Source organism: Periophthalmus magnuspinnatus, chromosome 1, assembly GCF_009829125.3.
Source record: "Periophthalmus magnuspinnatus isolate fPerMag1 chromosome 1, fPerMag1.2.pri, whole genome shotgun sequence".
Classification (NCBI taxonomy): Eukaryota; Metazoa; Chordata; class Actinopteri; order Gobiiformes; family Gobiidae; genus Periophthalmus; species Periophthalmus magnuspinnatus.
In genome coordinates, this window is record NC_047126.1 from 32,798,274 (window position 1) to 32,819,353 (window position 21,080).

Here is a 21,080-nt window from a genome sequence, read left to right on the forward strand (position 1 = left end):
AGTTTCAATATTGTTTATCTTAAAGGTGGAATTACACATTTTAGAGACTGTGTAGGTTTAAAAATGGATGGTCGCTTTGATTTTGAACATTATTGAAAACAACTAGACCACCAATCTACACGGGTCTGGAGTGTAAACACACTCTAAATCAGCAAGCAAAGCAATCTAAATACTGATCACCAGTATGCTAACTAGACTAACAAAACAACCCATCAACAACAAATGTTAAATACAGCACAATACCAAAGGACAAACCCAGATATGTGCAACAGGTATCATTCCATTGGAAGTTAATGAAAGACCTTTGAACCGTAGGAGCCGCGGCGATGTAAAGATAAGTGCTGTGGAAATGTTACCTTAGATGAATAGTCTAATCCATCGCTGACTCTGAGCACAGCAAAGAGCACAATGTGCAGCAGAACTGCACGCCATGCTGTGACACAGGGCAATTCTCCGGGGTTTTGCATTAGCGTGCTAAATTAAAGGGGGTATTAGATTAAATTGGCTCTCCGATTTCAGGAGTGTGAGTAAAATTCTGATTTGCATTTTACGCTGCTGCTTAAGATATAATTAGTTCAGGGTGATTCCCATGTGGATCACAGTGACAGCAAAATCTAAGTGGTTGCCAGTATCTTCGTTTGTTTCTGAGGCAAAACGTAACAAGCCAGATTCAATGAAAATTCACTGTGCCTTTATATGTTTGGAAGTATGATTAGAGATAGCATAGTGTCCAAGGCAGTAATTGTTCTTTCTAAACTCATTTCACTGTCTTAAAATGTCATCTGTGGTGATTTCTCACTGACGTCAAGGGAAGTGTTAAATGTTTACTGTTGTCCTAAATGTTGTCCAGTTAACAGTTTTAAAAGTCTACTAAAATAGGTTTAATTTCTCAATTAAGTTTGTTACTGATTAGATACATGTGAAAAAAGAATGAAAAGTCCCGCCCAGACGTCAAAGCTTTGCAGTAGTGTGTGGGGCGGGTCGGACATTTACAGGAGCTGCTGATTGGCAGATCTCATCTAAACTTCTGAGTGACAGCTAAAGCAGCTCCAGCTCTGATTGTCTGTCTGATAGGAGCACTTGTTTTTGCTGCTGTTTATGTGGAGCTGCAAGTGGAGGCCAGAGATAGACTTTATTATAAATTATAGATTGGATAATTAGTTTTATGGGAGCTTTCATGAGATTCTACCTTTACACGATGTGGAGACGTCTGTGGTACGTGTTCGTATATCGCAGTTTCTCCTGTTTGACTCAGTGCTACTGTCACACTATAAATACCAGCGCTCACTATCTAAACTGTTTAGCGACCTTTCATTTATATAGATGAATGAAAGGGGTATAACAAGGTGTGAACTGACCAATTTATGTGCACGTATTTATGCATAATAACGCACTGTACCCTTGTGATTACCCTGTTCAAACACAGCCTGGCACTGGCACAGACTTCTGCTAAGACACTGGCAGAGACAGACAGAGGCAAATTGTTTTGGAAGTTTAAGGTTTGCCCATTTGGAATTAGACCAGTATCACTAGCCAATCACTATCAGTCCTGGCTTCATCTTGGCTTCAAGTTTTGTCCCATGGGACCTGGTTTAGTTCTGATTTAGCACCAGTTTAGACCATATTTAGCAAATTCTCACTGGGTTCATTAGTAATTATTATTTTTGACCACTGATAACATAAACTTCTTTCCTTTTTTTAAGGCAACAGAATGGGACCTGTAATTATTTTGTTCTACATCAACCAATCAACCAATCAGTATTTCAATATCAATCTGAAAATAAAAAAATATATATATATTATGAGATTCCTCTAAAGTCCACCAGCCGCCAGTCTCATGTACACATAAGAAACCCTTACCACCTTAAAATGTTTAAAAAGCACAGCCTTTTAAAGAGGTAGTCAATAATGGCATAAATGAATATCTTGAGGTGTTGTTGCCATATCCCAAAACCAATATTCACACATATTATGGCAGTTCTTCAAATTATTGTCAAAAAAACAAAATGCAATGTGTTTTTAGAAGGCATGTACCAGCTAACTGTAACTGGCGCATTCAAAAAGTTTGATTTCATTCATCTGATCACATAGTAGATGACTGGTGATCTATTAAAGAAAGTGAATTAAAGTAAATCACATATATTTCTTCTTCTCTTTATAATTATAACATTCGACATTGATGGTTGGTCAGTTCAGGTTCATGTGTGTGTGTTATATGATTATTTAGAGGATTACATTGCACAATTATTTTCTTTTTATTTCCATGAAGGTCTTTTTTGCAGCATTTTCAATATATTTTAATAAACATCAATTGCAACATGGTCTGTTTATCTCCCACCTCTGCCTCTCCGTGTGCACATAATATACTAGTTTGCATGAAAGTTCACACCTACAGATGCCTCCAAACCCACAGCCATTTCCGCAGCAGAAGGTGCACCTGTAATTATATATACAGAGTCAAAAATAACAATTACTTCAGGTGGAGCAGGACATAATATAAATTACTGAAGCCAGCAAAAGAGCCTTTAAAAGCATGTGTGGATTCGTTTGGGAGTTTTCACACCCTTTGTAATTTTAACTGTCTTAGCAAATGGATGTTTTCTAAAAGTGAGTCTACCCAGGCATTATAAATGTAAGCTTCCTGGACACCTGTTTAGTTGGGACACCTGTATATGCACAACAATAAACAAGCTTCCAATTGCCTCATGTCCCAACACTAACACATGATCCACGTCCCAACACTAACACATGATCCACATCCCAACACTAACACATGATCCACGTCTCAACATTAACACATGATCCACGTCCCAACACTATAACATGATCCACGTCTCAACACTAACACATGATCCACGTCCCAACACTATAACATGATCCACGTCCCAACACTAACACATGATCCACGTCCCAACACTATAACACGATCCACCTCCCAACACTATAACATGATCCACGTCCCAACGCTAACACATGATCCACGTCCCAACACTATAACATGATCCACGTCCCAACACTATAACATGATCCACGTCCCAACGCTAACACATGATCCACGTCCCAACGCTAACACATGATCCACGTCCCAACACTAACACATGATCCACGTCCCAACACTAACACATGATCCACGTTCCAACACTATAACATGATCCAAGTCCCAACACTATAACATGATCCACGTCCCAATACTATAACATGATCCACGTCCCAACACTAACACATGATCCACGTCCCAACACTAACACATGATCCACATTCCAACACTAACACATGATCGACGTCCCAACACTATAACATGATCGACGTCCCAACACTATAACATGATCCACATCCCAACACTAACACATGATCCACGTTCCAACACTAACACATGATCCAAGTCCCAACAGTATAACATGATCCACGTCCCAACACTAACACATGATCCACGTCCCAACTCTAACACATGATCCACGTCCCAACGTTAACACATGATCCACGTCCCAACACTAACACATGATCCACGTCCCAACACTAACACATGATCCACGTCCCAACACTATAACATGATCCACGTCCCAAGACTAACACATGATCCACGTCCCAACACTATAACGTGATCCACATCCCAACACTATAACATGATCCACGTCTCAACACTAACACATGATCCATGTCCCAACACTATAACATGATCCAAGTCCCAACACTAACACATGAGCCACGTCCCAACACTAACACATGATCCACGTTCCAACACTAACACATGATCGACGTCCCAACACTATAACATGATCGACGTCCCAACACTATAACATGATCCACATCCCAACACTAACACATGATCCACGTTCCAACACTAACGCATGATCCAAGTCCGAACAGTATAACATGATCCATGTCCCAACACGATAACATGATCCATGTCCCAACACTAACACATGATCCACGTCCCAACTCTAACACATGATCCACGTCCCAATGTTAACACATGATCCACGTCCCAACACTAACACATGATCCACGTCCCAACACTAACACATGATCCACGTCCCAACACTATAACATGATCCATGTCCCAAGACTAACACATGATCCACGTCCCAACACTATAACGTGATCCACATCCCAACACTATAACATGATCCACGTCTCAACACTAACACATGATCCATGTCCCAACACTATAACATGATCCAAGTCCCAACACTAACACATGAGCCATGTCCCAACACTATAACATGATCCACGTCCCAACACTATAACATGAGCCACGTCCCAACACTATAACATGATCCACATCCCAACACTATAACATGATCCACGTCCCAACACTATAACATGATCCACGTCCCAACACTATAACATGATCCACGTCCCAACACTATGACATGAGCCACGTCCCAACACTATAACATGAGCCACGTCCCAACACTATAACATGATCCACGTCCCAACACTATGACATGATCCACGTCCCAACACTATAACATGAGCCACGTCCCAACACTAACACATGATCCACATCCCAACACTAACACATGATCCACGTCAACACTATAACCTGATCCATGTCCCAACACTATAACATGATCCATGTCCCAACACTAAAACATGATCCATGTCCCAACACTAACACATGATCAATGTCTCAACACTATAACATGATCCACATCCCAACACTAACACATGATCCACGTCCCAACGTTAACACATGATCCACGTCCCAACACTATAACATGATCCACGTCCCAACACTATAACATGATCCACGTCCCAACACTATGACATGATCCACGTCCCAACACTATAACATGAGCCACGTCCCAACACTAACACATGATCCATGTCCCAACACTAACACATGATCCATGTCCCAACACTAACACATGATCAATGTCTCAACACTATAACATGATCCACGTCCCAACACTAACACATGATCCACGTCCCAACATTATAACATGATCCACGTCCCAACACTAACACATGATCCACATCCCAACACTAACACATGATCCACGTCCGAACACCAACACATGATCCACGTCCCAACACTAACACACATCAGTGAGGACGTGGCTGCACATAGTTTTTTTGCAGTTTTATGAATACAGAATCTTATTCTCATATACTGAGGAAACAAACACAAACTAGTTTTAATTGTATGATCTAACAACACAAAGCAATTAGCTCATTAAGATTTCTCACTGGATAATTGTCTTAAGAACCAAATGCAAGATGTAACGTGTTTACTTCATATCTTCGTACGACCCTTACAAAACATCAACAATCATGTGTTTGCATAATGACCTAACCGAAACTGACCGAAACAGCCTTCAAGAAACATTCATCTATAGTTTGGACTAAGTCACTTTTCCTTAAGTTTTGTTTCAACAAAAACAACAAAAACAACCATCCATTAGGTCAATGTTATTGACCCAGTCATGCAAAACCAAACTTTTTACAACTGTAAATTCCAAAAACATCTATCTACATTCTCACCTTAAAACTCACAGAGAGCGAGACTAGCACAGAGCCTGGCCAAACCAGTAGAAAACATTGCATTTCTCTCCTGATAAGATTTGTTTATTGTCCGTCTATGCACACACTGACATAGACAGAGGTCCGGTGTAATGTGTGATTAATGTGTGATGATTTCATCTCACTGCCTGATCACCTCACAAATCAGAGAGCTGCCCCATCCCTTAGTGAACCTGAGGCTGTTTAGACCAACGCCATCAGCAGCCCTGCCATCACTCTCACCATCTCGTGGTGGTCAGAGGCTGAGGCTTTGTGGGATATTGATTCTCCCCATCCAGAGACGGTTTCCATAATTGGTTAAAATGACCGGGTGCAGAGAGGGATGGCTCTTTGCTGAAAACCATTTCCCAGCCCTGCTTGGAGCTGAGCCAAGCTCGGGGTTGTTCGGATGCGTTCCAGCCCCAGCCTGACTGGCAGCAATTAGGGGTGTCTGAGCCAAGCTCAGCTTGCGCTCCGCACAAACACCCCTAATTACTGCCAATTAGGCTAGGCGGGTAGGCAGATTTGAGAAGCCGGGGGGATGTTCAGGCATGGGTGGGCATGGAAACAATTTTCAAGGGCTTAGAACGTGACTGGATGAAAAGGTTAATGCTTTGGAGTGCAAGGGGATAATAACAAAAGAAGGGGAAGCAGTTCCCCAGTTCTCACCTCCAGCGATGAGCCCGGCTTCTTTTTCAGCTCCTCACATTTCCTAAATTTGCAGATCTGGTGGCCCGTTTTGCGGTTCCGACAACTGCTGCAGACACCACAGTTGATTAGCCGCCTGCAGGGTGCACAGACCCCACACCTTTTCCTTTTCTTCTTCGCTGGGTTTCCACTGGATGCTGAGGAATTATTCTGTGGGCAGTCTGCCAGATTGGCAATTTGAAACGCACTGTCTGTAACGGCTGCTGAGGCTGCGGGGGAGTGAAGGGCTGTCATGACGATGACCCCGGGAGGTAATGAGATGCCCCCTAAAGCCGGAATAGCGGAAAAAGTTCCAACGCGTTCTGGGAGATTCATTATCTCTGCTTCAGCAGCGCCGCATTTCAGCTTGTTCATGCATTCTCCTGCTAAAGGTCTGCAGTGTTCGGGGGATAAGGTAGAGAGGAAATTATTATTTGCCATTTGCAGCGTCTCTGGCGGCACGCCAGGCTTTCCCGGCCTCTGGGAGTCATTTCTGTGCATGCTGGTCCTATTAGGGTTTATTGCCGCTGATTTCCTCCCCCAGAGCATGGCGTTATCACAGTTCCAAGGGGACATGCCAATTCTCGCACTGGGAAAAATGGGCGTTGTGATGCGAGCAATCTTAGCAGTCTGTGGAAATGCTCCATTTGTTTTATAAAAGTTTGCAAAAGACCTGTACCTTTCCATTTCGGCATTATAATCCAAAAGCTGGCTTAATCCACCATCCTGAAGATTATCCTTTTGTAGGAGAGACACCTCTGCATTCTGTCCATTTTCAATGCACAAGGCATTGTTTAGGTTAGACATGGCTGTGGAAGGCTGGGCAATGTCTAAGAGAAGAAGGTGAGGTTACTGTAGCCTTTGTCCAAGGTGAAGTTGGTTACAAACCCTTTGATACCATCCTGGTTCACCTCCTCCAATGCTAGGAGCTAGAACAGACAAAAACAAAAGTTAAACACAAAAGAAAACAAATATTTAGTTTCCAACTCCTAATTTCTACTATTTATGGTGAAACATTAGAAAAAATCACTGGCACATGTTATTCTTTATTCTTTCGCTGTGTAATGAACATATAGGCAGAAGTGATCTTCATCTGTTGACAGCATGATAAACCTGACAAACCATCATTCTGTGTTTATAAAAGTGAAAAAAATGACCAGAATTCAAAATACTACAATTTCAAGATGTTTGAGATGTTACCAGATTATCATATTTCAACTCAAATTCCTCAAATAATGAATTTATTTTACAGTTTGCAAAAGTGCCAGAGAAGTCTTTCGTAGTAATGGCTGCACACATAAGGTGGCAGAGTAAACAAAGAGAAGGCCTGCATATTACACTGACCAGCCTCTCAAGTGCACCTGCTGTTCATTCAGAGCCTCCCTCCCATTTACTCAATGACAGCAGAGATAGCCAGTGGAGGATTTACATTAACATCATGGAGCAGACCCTGGACAGATCCCGCTGCCCCTGGAGCATGTGCGTTTAGTCTGTGCATGTGCGTGTGTGCGTGAGGGGAGGGTGGGGGTCCATTTCCTCGCCTCCCTCTCCCTCTCTCTCTCTCTCTCTCTCTCTCTCTCTCTCTCTCTCTCTCTCTCTCTCTCTCTCTCTCTCTCTCTCTCTCTCTCTCCAGTCTGTCTGGATTTGGTTTCCACAGATAAAAGCCCATTAGACACATCTCCCCCTACTTCCATTACCTTTTCTGGGCTTTCTCTCTTAATTGCCAAAGCTGCTCCATTGCTGGAACACTAAAGCATTTCAAATCACTTCCACAGTGATACTCGGTGGCTGTCTCAAAAAAATGAATGTATGCACATGGACAACAGGAAAAAGTGGAGTAGGAGGGGTATAAGTTCTTTCAGAATAATCTAAACCACAAAATAAAATGTGACTTAGGCCCAAGGTTGAGGTATTGTCATAAAAAAAATAAAATGTTTGGACCACTGAGGAGAAAGTTGTTCTTGCAAACACTGAATAATCTAGTGTAAAACCAATTAAATTTGACCTGTTATTAAAATATGATCAAGGCACTTTAACACACAACAGGGCAAACGTGTATCTTACCAACATGAGCAATATCAAATCTTACCTGCAAATTACACTGGAAGCAACAAGCTATACCCAAAAACAAACTGCTTTTATAAATAGGTTTACTAGTCTACCTATGGCATAGCTTAATGGATCACACAGTGTTACTTCAATGTAACTCTATGACCTACCTTAAAATTCTACATTAATAAAACAATATTAAGCAGCATCCACGGTAGGAGCTGTGGTTCAATGTCAATGTGGCATCCCAAACAACCCGCAGCCACCAGTAAACAAAACCTCCTCAGCTTAATGATCAGCCCTCCTCGGGTCATTATTACTTAATCAATGCACCCCTGGAGCGAAATGCGCAGCCCAAAGGCAATCAAGTCACGGACATTGATTTTTCAGCCTGTAAACAAAGTTTAGAGAGACAGAAATGTTCAATACTTTGAGCTGCACAGGCGAGAGACACGGACGACACGGAGCAGGGATAGATTGAGGAAAGAAAAGTAGAAAAAGAGGATAAGCCATTGTGCCGTGGCTGCAGCACGATGCCATTAATTACACCGTGGTAGACGTTCAGATCAAAGGTCATACGCACGTGAGCCGGAGCGGGGACAGCGCGCAATAGTGCACAGAAAAACACATTCACCTTGACAAAAGAAGGACTTCACAGTGCACAAACACCCAGGGACGAGTTCAAACGACATTTAAAACGACTTCAAAGCCACAACTATGCACGGAAAACGCACAAACGAGACAGGAGAGTGTGCGGCCAAAGCGGCGACTACTTACCGGGAGATTCCTACTGAGAAGGGCTCCAGAGATGCTAAAAGCGCGGCACCGTGAACCCACACATCACTATGAACTGTAAAGGTAAGGAAAAAATAAAGCCAACCCGGAGAACAACGAAGAAAAAAACAGGTTTAGTTGGCGCTCAAGACAAAAGAAGCATTTTCCCGACTTTCGCCACTCGTTTGGAAAAGGTCTGAAAGTACAAAAGAACTAGAGGAGCACCAAAGAGCAGCCGTGACATGAACGGGTCCGATCCGCGGGGTTTCGTGTGCGTCGTTATTGTGTGGCTGTACGTGACTGTGAGCTGTGCCTGGATGCCTGTTTTGCCCGCTCCGCTCTCTCCACGCAGCCCGTGCCTCTTGTCGCTGTGTGTGGCTGATTGGCGCGGAGGTGAGGAAGCAGGGATGCGGACACCTACTGATCATTGGCTGGAAATTACTATAGAAACACACGGGAGGAGATGTGGGAGCCGAGGAGGCGGGCCCAGGGCGACCCACGGGGAGAGAAAAACACGTCTACGGGAAAATTACGCACGGCACGTCCTTAGCGCCGCTCCACTTAGAAAAGAAAAGAGTTCATGGGGTTAGGCTGGGTTAAACAGTTAAAAGTGCAGGGCGTGTTAAAAAAGCGGGATGTAGACTTCTCATTCTAGTCTAGATTTGTGGGGGTTTTGGTTTGTTTTTTTTGTTTTTACTTCTTTTAACAGGGTGGGAAAATAACATCATAGGCCTATTCTCAATAATATAGGCTGAGGATAGAATATTTTTAAGCAGCTCAGTATGCTATAGGTCTGCTTGGTCTCTGGCTGATTCTACAAGGTTATTCAGTAGATCAATAGTAGAAATCAACACAACAGTTGGGTGTCTACATGAACCTTTACCTGCTCTAGTGTGATAAGCTCAACAAAGACGCTCACCTCACACTTCTGGAAGTCAGTTTCTCATTCATTTTCCCCATCGGGAAAAAAACAACAAACAAAACATATAGGCTATTTATATTAAAAGTATTAACTTGCTCAGGGTTAATCAGGTATAGAGTAAATAATGACCAAAATACCTATGATTTAATTAAAAATTTGAAACTTAATAAACCTCTACGTTGTGGAAAGCATTTTGCCGAAGTTTGTGTTTTAAATGTGTTTTTTGGACTTAAAACAACCACATTGTGGATATTAGTTACCGTGTAGCTGGTTAGGCTCCACGATGCCTTTAAACTCTTATTATTTGAGTTTTTTGAAAAGTCTATGGGAAAAACGAAAGTAACATTGACCTCTGGATCCAGAGGGTGTGGTCACTGTTCCAATGGTCAAAAACAAAAAGCTCAGGAGCAGATTATCTTAACACAAGGGACAGAAGTGTTTACTGAAAAATAGGGACGGCGACCGAAACCCAGTTTCATCACAGCACCGGTGTCTTAAGGTCCAGTAGATCAATAGGCTGCGGCGCTATTTCTGCTCTCAAAGGTGCTGAGGAGTCGCGTAAATGTTGTGCGCAAATATGAGCATGAAACTTTCATAAGACACCCATAAGATTCCGTACACACAATGTGTCGGCCTGCTTTGATTACTCACGTGGCACACACAGTATTGGATCATTTCCACGTGTGCGTCTGTATGAGAAAGTGTGTGTCACACAGACTCAGGTGGAGAAATGTTTTAAATGATTATTTTTGCCGTAAAAGTACAGATAAGAGTACTGTTTAAAGACAACATTGGAAAAAAACAGTATCAATTAGAAATGTCGTGGTCGTTGGAGCGTACATTTTTGGTCAGCTTCTTGGTTATTTTGTGCGTCACAGCCTAAAACTTTTAGGAAGCTCTGCTTTATGTGACTTTTGGGATGAAGGATCCGCCATCTGTTTTTTGTCCATGAAAATGTTATTGATTTGCTTCAATTTTCCACAGTATAAAATTCAACTCCTCTATATACAAGTTACAGGTCAGATCTGTGGAGAGGCGTCCTCCCACCATTTTCTTTCACTGACCCAGGACTGGGTCACAGGGGCAGCATGACTCTGCTGCATCAATGCATCTTTTTCAAGATATATTTGTTTTAGTATTAAAAACACCTGCAACTGAATAGCTGCAAGGCCGATGAGTTGTGTAAATGTAAAACTGAACATTCCCACACCAGAAAAGTTACATAGTCCACCTTTAATGTAATGAGAACAGTGTGAGCACATGATATTGAGTTGTGTTTAGGATGTGTGTTGAAGCGTGTAGTTTATAGCGGCAGGAGAGGGAGGGGGTTGTCATTTGCCACACGCGTCTTTTAATAAGGATTGGGGGAAACTTGTCAAATTAATTTGAATGGAGCTGAGCCGTGATTAAGATAAAATGCCTCCGCTCGGCTGTACCCCCCTCTTCTTCTCCTCCCTCACTCTCTCTCTCCCGTCCTGCGACAGCCATAATTACCAAAACCTCCAGGATTCATCACCATTAGAAGTCCCGCCTGCTGCCCACCCATTGCCCATATTTGGCTCCCACAGGCTCACAGCACACATTTGGCCCAGCGTGAGTCGCCCTGTGCGCTCATTCATGTTGATGCAAGCCTGCAGTTATAGCATAAAAGTCCGGGATTACTGCAGCCCTCGCAGAGCTTATCTGTAAAGCTTCAGGGTACACTTTGGAATCAAGTAAACATGTCACCATCACCTCTGAAACACCAGTCCCAGCTAATTGTTAATTATGCACCCTCATAGATTCTGTTAGACACACTTGATGTCATCACTGGTCGGTAACTATAGTGGAACAAGCTCATTATTTACTCATTACAGGCCACTCCCATCACATTAACAAGAAGCATCTGATAATGTGTGGTTAAATACAGCATTTTTAATTGTTTACTTGTTTGCAAATTAAATTAAAATTATAGTTATTGGAGGAAACAACATTATAACATAGATCAGAAAATAGCATAATATGGACCCTTAAAGAAGATATATTATGGGTTTTTTTGGGGTACTTAGCATTGAACTATAATGTAAGTGGGTCATTACATTTTACATTTTGTTCATTGTAAACCACAGTATTGATCTATAACAGCGTGCTAATAGAAACACTGACTTCCTGTTCAAAACTGCAGAACCAACAAGTCCCACCTCTTCATCGTGGCATTTCACTGTGTTGTTATTGCTGAAAAATGTGACATTTTAGAACCCAAAAAGTATCAGTGACACTTAATCTTTTTGATGATCACAGGTAAAAACGGTGGGAGGGGGTGGGGTTAAGTGTAAAACAGGAATATAGTGAGTACCTAAGTCTCAAATGCAGGACAATACAATATTCAAACATGCATGAATCAATCGAAATGCAACCCGGAGCACAAAGCCTTCTCCACCACATCCCAAAGATTCTCCATGGGGTTAAGGTCTGGACTCTGTGGTGGACAATCAATGTGTGAAAATGATGTCTCATGTTCCTGAACCACTCTGTCACAATTTGAGCTAGACCAGACCAACTGCAGGAGGCTCGGACCTATTTGCTTAGTTAAATCCAGGTGGTGACTTTTTTTTTTTTGTGTATTTATCCTGAATCTGCAGATATCAGTAGTTTAATGACGTAGTTGTTAACAGAACCCCCACGTTTCACCTCTGTGACCAGGTGTCTGCTAAACCCTCAATTTTATGATTCTAAAGAACATTCTAACAGCAATGAAATGTTTGTGTGCCTTCAATTCTGTGAGGAATCGTGGACATTCACACAGTCGACCCGTTTAGAGTTGAGATCGGCCCATAAGCTAAAGGCACTGCTGTCGGACCTGCTCAGAGAAGATACAACGTAGAATTTACACTTTACTTGGCTTCACTTGTATTACATCACAGCTGTCACTCACTCAGTAACAACCACAAAGAAAGAAACTGCCTTAATAAGCTCAAGTTTAGTAATTTAGCAAGCCAAAAATGTTGCCTGTTCAGAAATATGTGTTTTTTGTTTTAATTTTCATCTAGAAAAACTGACACAGTCACAGTCGTAGTCACAAATTATTTATTTTTAAAACATAATTCGGCTCAATTTATGAAGCTGTTACTAGATGCTCCTAGTGTGTGAGTTCAGATCTTGGATATATCTTCATTTCATTACGATGCCTTAGCCTTTTAACACCACCATTCCCTTTTTTCTTTAAACGTTCCAGAAATAGGCAGGATAAGACTGACAGATGTGCTCCTACTTCATGTGCTGCTGTTCCGTCCTAAGAGGTGTCAATCTGCTCAATGAGGACATGAATCCAGGTCATTCAATGGCACCAACGATTCATTCTACCTCGTTAGAATATTCCCAGAACAAACCAGCTTTACTTCGGTCACCGTGTACCATGTGACTCTGCAGCTAAAGGCAACGACGTACCAGAACACAAATACCTTCAAATGTAGGAATTTAATGCAATTTAATCCATCTCTTGAAATGCTGAATAGAACCAGATGGGTTTAATCAGCATATTATTTACTTTGGTCCAAAAATAGTGATGAATCAAGAGCAGAGAGACAGAATTCATATTTGCAAAGTCGGTGTGGCATTTAAACACATCCTAAATGGTTATTTTCCTCCACTGGCCTGAGCATACATCCCTGTAAGCGTGTGTGCCGAGGCTGCTCTCTCTCAAAATGATTTTATCTCGAGGCGGGCGATAATAGCCCCCAGGGGAAATCTTCCTAGGTGGTCCTAACCTCTGCATGCTGGATGTGGCTCTGCAGCAGTGGGAGGCTCGAACCCTCGTGGCAGGCCTTTGTTCCAGGCTGCGTAAAGCGACGCCGCGCCCTCCCAAGCCACTCCGCCTCCTGCCTCTCTGGGCTTTTAGCTCACGCTCAAGCAGTAATTAATAACCATCGCCTAGGATTCAAATGTAGCCTACACTTAGTCGATGGAGGAGAATCACAGTGGTGAAGACGTCTGTTTGGTGGGAGCTGACACAAATGCATTGATTCTTCTGTCTCAATTTGATCTGAACAGCATGCAGCCAAATGTGAGGAAATTGATACAATAGTACAGTGCTTCCCAACCTTTTTCTCTCAGTGACCCAAACGTCCCTCTGCCACCTGAGAAACTGCTGCCTTAAAAGGAAAAAGTCAGTATTTTCTGGTTAGTAAAGAATAGAATGAGAAATAATTCTAAGATACTTTTTAGTAGCATACATCCCTTCATCATAGGTTAATGCAATCTAGACCTATTTAGTTTCTGACCCCCAGGTTGTGAATCACTAGTGTACACTTTGCAGATGTTCTCAATACTGTAGCTGGGGAAAATAGAAATATCATAATAAATGAAATTCCCCCTATACATTTGCCACGGGTAAAATGCAGTTGTCCCTCACTATATCGCAGTTCGCCCTTCGCGGTCTTGCTTGCGGTCTTGCTGTTTTGTTGATTTTTCTAGTGCAATTTTACATGCTTTTTTACAGTGTAAGAACATGTATTGTGTTCTGCATCCTGATTGACAATGGGCTACAGTCCCTTAGCCAATCAACCTCCTCTGTGCCGTGTCTCCTGTACAGTACAGAATGTGTTCAGCCAAATTTACATAAATGTGTGATCGACACTACAGTGGAGCGGCAACAGGACGAAGAGGCAACGTCAGAGGAACTGTGAAATACACCTGAGTCACTATTAATTAAACAAGAGAGAAATGTGAGAAAATGTTAATGCCTGTGTGAGAAAAGTGTATAAAGTGTGTGGTGAGGGGTTTTACAGCCTTAAAACGAATATAATAATTAAAGTAAAGTAAAAAATAAAGCTCACTACTATGCAGATTTCGCCTATTGTGGGTTATTTTTAGAACGTAACCCCACAATAAACAAGGCACCACTGTAATTGTAATTTTCTATGTTGGTTTATTGGATTTTGTGGTCAGAAGATGTGTTTAAGATGTGAGTTTAGACACCCATTTCTTCTACCAGAGTTCAGATGGGTGTGATTGACAGGTCATCGATGAGGGATATGCATGGTATGTCCATATCAAAACAAATGCCTGCTTACTTTGAGTTTAACTTGAGACACAGTGGAGGAGGTGGTGACCAGACTGAGACCCCATTTATGGAATATACAGAGAGAATGTTTGGACACCAGGTAATATAGGCCATATTCTATATTATTACACATTTTACTAAGGTCAGTCACTACATATCATCGCATCACGTCAGTCGTTACATATTAAAGTTTAAACTGCGGTCTTTGCCGGTGAGCTCGTGAAATATAAGGCTAGGCACTTTTCTGGTGGCGGTGTCTCTTGGAGGTGTTTCAGACTGTTATGGTAAACAACATTCCTCTTAGGCTTTTAAAGCTCCAGGAGAACGACACCGAAGAGCAGACGAGTGAGGAGAGACTGCAGCTAAACATGAAAGATTATGAAAAATGGTAAGCCACTGTTAAGAATGTTACACACATAGGAATGATAACATATTTTATCATAATTATATGAAACTATAAGACTCTTTTATCTGCTGTGGTGGACCAAGAGTACCACCAGATATTTACAAGTCAGGAATACCACAACTGTTTCCTGCCTGAGATTTCACTCCAAACCAAATTAGAACCACTTTCTCCTGAACATGTCAATAGCTGCATAACATCAGTGAATGTTTCTCAAAGTCTAAGTTTTAACACTGCAACCAAGTCACCACGAGTACTAGATAAATACATAGGACCAGAAGTAGAATAAGTACTCAGTTTTGTTACTTCAGTATAAGTACAGATAACGGAGCAAAAAAACAAAACAAAACTGAAGTAAAAGTATCATATCACCGTGTTAAAAAATGTACTTTAAGAGTAAAAAGTAAAAGTATTTCACACAAGCATTGTTCATTTGTTAAAGTGTAAATGTAGTGATATTGATTCAAAATGATACAGATGGTCACAGTAACAATACAAATATATTTCTTCATCCATTTCTTTATTTTTTTGTTTGCTCAAAGCCGAAGCTTGAACTCATCATATGAAAAGTACTTTAAAAAATGTAGTAGAGTAAAAAGTACAAATACCTGCTCTCGAATGCACATTGAATGAACAGAGTATAAGTGAGTGCAAGTTTTTCTGTAAATACAAATCCTGAATCTTGTAGTTAAAAGGCCGACCAGCACCAAATGAACATAAATGGAGGCCAAGGCCTGTAGGCCACGTTACACTCCAATAGGCCACAACATCTGGAGCTGTATGTGTTAACTGGTCAAAAGGACATTCTCTTATTCTGTTTTACAAAACTGACATGTTAAGATTCAACTGAGTCTAAAAAGTCCACACTATTGCAGAGTGAGGTAAACTTGCAACATATACTGTACAGAAGTGAAACAATTCTTTTAGATTAGGTTTTAGGTTGGATAGGAAAAAAACAAACCATCACAATTTAAAACTAAATTTAAAATTGAATATCTGAATGGTTAAAAATCCTGAAAATGTCATACATAAGAAGACATATAACTTCTGTTAACAGTGTATTTGTATATGTATAGTTAGACCAGTTTCAATAGTTAAACCAGTTTTTTAAACACAATGAGGATATTTTCCTAACCACCATTTCCTAACCACCACCTAAACCATGTTTGCAGTAAAAGTCACACGGCAGCACCTCAGGACCTCACCTGGACTCTGTTCTGTTCACGACGACGATCTACCTGGATTTTAAGGTAAGTTTAGCCCTTCTGTACAAAAATGTGCACTTGTATATTTAATAAATACTGGAAAGAAATTGTAAATACATTTGTAAATTAAATTGTATTTAAATATTTATTGTGCCACTAGGACTGTTCCATATAGTGCCAAAAGTCAGATCATGTTCTGATCGCTTTGACAATCTGCTATTTTGGAACCAAACACTAAATCCACCTTTGTTCAATACTGAACTGTGTATAGTTTTTTAATAGCATTAAATACGACTCCTGGGTATTTTTGGCAACTTTATGCGAACTAGGTAAATTTGCAGCAAATCTAAATTTGTGCTGCCTTCAGTGGCCTCTGCAGTTTTCAACAGTTGGTGACATCACAAACAGCTGCCCTTATCACAGCCAGGTGTTTGTGATCACAAATAGCTGCAGAACTACAAACATAACTGTATTTTGAATTACCTTGTTTTAATGCCTGCCTTTATTTTGATTTATCATAGCTTACTCTTATTCATTTTTTATGTTTTATGTTGCGTCCTACCACACAAGCAAGTGCGTAGTTTGTGAATTTTGTTTAGTAATAATGGAAATAAAACTTATTTTGACTCTATGATGCTGTCTTTGTTGTAAAAACTCTTTTTGTATGTGTGTATGTATGTGTTTTAGAGTTTTAGAGTGTTGTGCAAGTGAGTGTTTGTCCACTGATCCGAGGGTTGGCGGTTCAAATCCTGCTCTCGACATAAACATCCCTGATACTACGGTCACTGACCCACCGGTTGGTGGTGTTATTCCAGGTCCCACAGATGCCGTTATGTCCTTGGGCAAGACACGTAACCCACTTGGGCCTAGTGTCTGTGTACACTGGTGTGTGTGTGAATGGGTGAGTGGTTCCTTGATGTAAAGTGCTCTGAGCCTTGAAGGTGGAAAAGCGTTATATAAAAATGTGACCCTTTAGTCCAGATAACATCACTATTACTATGACACTACAGTCATGATTAGTGGATTAATCATTGGACACTGGTCTCCTGTTCTCCCACAGACACAGCCTGGGTGAGAAACTTACCTATTCTTCATCCTCAGCATACCGGGACAAAGAGGACTCCACAAACCATGCAGTCTGAGCTCAAATCCAGATACTTCTTAAAATACTCCAGAGAAATCACCCTGGACCCAAACACAGCTCACGGCCTGATTTTCCTGTCCAGAAACAACAGGGAAGCAACACTTTTACGGCAAAACCAAAATTATTCCGAACATTTGCACAAATTTAGCGATTTCTACCAGGTTTTGAGTAGTGAGAGTCTAACTGGTCGCTGTTACTGGGAAGTGGAGTGGAGCGGGTATGGAGTTGCAATAGCAGTGTCATATAAGAATATAAAGAGAAAAGGACGTTCAGATGACTGTGTTTTTGGACACAATGTGAATTCATGGGTGTTAGATTGTAATAATATTAATGGATGTTCATTTTGGTTTGACAAATCACGCATTCGGGTCTCAGGTCCAGATGGGTCTAGAATCGGGGTTTATCTGGACCACAGTGAAGGAGCTTTGGAATTTTACAACATTCAAGACAAAACCGTGAGGCTCCTTCACAGAGTCAAGACCACTTTCACTCAAACTCTCTATGCTGGGGTCTGGTTCAACTGGGATTTCAAAGATTCTGTTCAATTTCCTAAACTTTAAATCACTAGCACGGGGTATCTTTTTCTGGTGGAGCGCCGATCGCCATCTTGACTTCATGGAGAGGTGATTGCTTTGCCGAGAACGTTCCACAGTGTGACTTTAGAGGTGGGTAGAGTAGCCAAAAATTGTGCTCAAGCAAGAGTTACGTTACTTTAAAATAATATGACTCAAGTAGAAGCAATGGTCCAATAAGAGCAACTGTCAGAGTTTGGTATTTTCAAAGAATAAACACAAAGATGAGTACAAGTACATCATATCTGAAGGAGTTGCTGCAAAAAATACAAATGTTCAAATCATTTCATATTGTCGACATAAAGCTTTGTCACTTGTAGACTTACTAATAGTGGGAAGAGGAACCAAAACCTTTACTCAATTAAGAATACTGTTACTTTAAAGATATAAAGATATTACTCAAGTAGGAACAAAAGTATGCTGTAAGAGAAGGACTCAACTTCTTTAAAAAGTTACTCAAGTAAATCTAAGTTACCAACAATGTATTTATTTCAACGGAGAGAAGCCACCGATGTGATCAGACCAAGTTATAGATCGATCTGTGGAGAGGTGACGACACTGAAGAATGGGTTTTACAAGTTATGCAATGAAGTAACCTGAAATAATTAAATGAATGCTTGAGTTAGGTGTAATGCCATATGGTGGAGCATTCAAGGCAAAGCAATAACATCTCTATGTGGTGTACCCTCCACCATAAAAGTTGCAGTGCACATGTAATAACTTCTTTGGTCAAAGCAGGAGCATTCCAGACCTAGTTCAGACTAGTTTTAGACCTTGTTGGGATCTGGTTTAGACCTTTAAGACCTGTAGGGTGCGATCACACTTACACATACACCACATGAAAACTAAAGACTAAACTGAGGCTGAACTCAGAAATAAACCTGGATTAGACTGGAACTAAACCAGGACTACACCAGGACCAAACCACATCTACATCACTAGAACTAAACCGGGCTCAAACCAGGACCAAATCAGAACGTGTGAATGCTCTTCTACTTGGGAGCTGGTTTAGACCTGGTTTGTACTGTGTAATGCCATACTGCGGAAAACTAGCAGGTGTAAGACCCTCCATCAGAAAAGCTACAGTGTGATGATTGAAAACATTATTAGTCTATAATTTGTTTAAATGTGCAATCTTGATTTTTCATTATAAAGTGGTGCCATTTCTGAGGTGGAAGGTAATATTATTAGACCTAATTTATTCTATATAAAGGCCATATACAAGGGAACCATATAATTGTTTTGCTAATAGGCCTAGTTTCATCTATATGTGCCGTAGGTGAGTGTGTAGTTTATTAAAGGGCCCCTATTACACAATTTTATGATATGTTATAATGTATAATGCATAAATACAAACATACCTGGAGTTCTGTTATATTTCATTCACATATGTTTAACACACAAACCTGCATATTTAGGCTGAGTTCTTCTCTCAAACAGAAAACACTCTGTTCCAACTTGTGATGTCATGCGCCAATACAGGAAGTGCTCCATTGTGTTTTTAAACTCCACACAGCTTCACTAGAATCATTAGGATAATTTCAGCTCTGGAACTGCCAATCTCTACTGAACTAAAGAAAATTTTGAGCTTTGGAGATGCAGACAGACTAACAATAAAGTGTTACTGAAATATGTGTGAATGACACAAAACACAACTCCAGGTCGGGGGTGAAACTAAAAGCCAGAAAAGTTACATACTGCACCTTTACTTACAACAGAATGTATAAGAGAACATTTTTTTGGGAAATAAAATAATATTGCTGGAAAATCAGTGATTAGTGCTGTTACCTGTGTTGCTGTCCACACAAGAACAATAGGTGCAGGTGACAAAGGTCAGGCAGTGAAAGTGAGCATCTGCAGCCCACAATCAATATTTGTTCTGTGTCACGAGGCTGTCCTGCTCCATGACGGTAAACACAGATACTCATGAGTCTTCACTGTCATCACATGCAATATACAAGACTGTATGGAAGCTAGTCTAGTAGTGGAAATAATGAATATTCTGTCAATGTCTGTAATGTCATGTACTGTACCTGTTTAATGTATAATGCAACACAGGCAAATTTGCTCAAACTGTTTTATGTGGTGAAAATTGATGACACTGTACTTATATTAAATGAATAAAGACCAGAATTCAGTTGGCCAAACTGTTCAAAACTGTTACACGCTTGAAGTGGTAACACTGGCAACTTGGCGACCAGTGGTGGAAAATGACGAAGTAGTGAGGTACTGTACTTAAGAACAAATTGTAGGTAACTGTAAGGTAGATATGAAGTCAAATTTAAAGTGGATACTTTTTTACTTCACTACATATGACGGCAAGTATCTGTACCTTCTACTCCACGACATTTTCGAACAAGACCCAAAAGTATATATAGAGTACGTATGTGTATCCTCACCCTCCGCGGGTGGTCTCATCCTTTTTTCAAGCTCAGGTCCTCTACCTGGGGCCTGGGGGCTGGGGGGTTCTGAGCAGTATCTTTGCTGTTGCTAGTATTGCACTTTTCTGGACTGAGATGTCTGATGTTTTTCCTGGGATCTGCTGTAGCCACTCCTCCAATTTGGGGGTCACTGCCCCAAGTGCTCTGATGACCACAGGCACCACCGATGCCTTCACTGACTCAGCTTATGATTCCTGCTGGGTATCTGATTACTGGCAGGGTGTAGCTGTTTATTACCCGGGAGCTGACTCCTTAGGACTTGCCTTACTCACCAGAGGTGTTTGGCCGTGGCTGCTTTCCTTGTTTTCTCTTCAAAGTTGCCATTTGCTTGTGGGAT

The 21,080-nt window shown here is 41.1% G+C and overlaps 1 protein-coding gene across 1 annotated transcript in view; it reads right to left on the reverse strand.

The window, feature by feature from the left end:
* Positions 1-9,361, reverse strand: part of cxxc4 (CXXC finger 4) — a 30,533-nt gene extending 21,172 nt beyond the window's left edge. The window contains exons 1-2 of the mRNA XM_033968800.2: positions 9,019-9,361; positions 6,175-7,121 (exon numbers count right to left, since the gene is read on the reverse strand). Of these exons, the coding sequence (XP_033824691.1) occupies positions 6,175-6,999 (825 nt within the window). The 5' untranslated portion in view covers positions 7,000-7,121; positions 9,019-9,361. The remainder of the gene's footprint in view (positions 1-6,174; positions 7,122-9,018) is intronic.
* Positions 9,362-21,080: the final 11,719 nt, after the last annotated feature.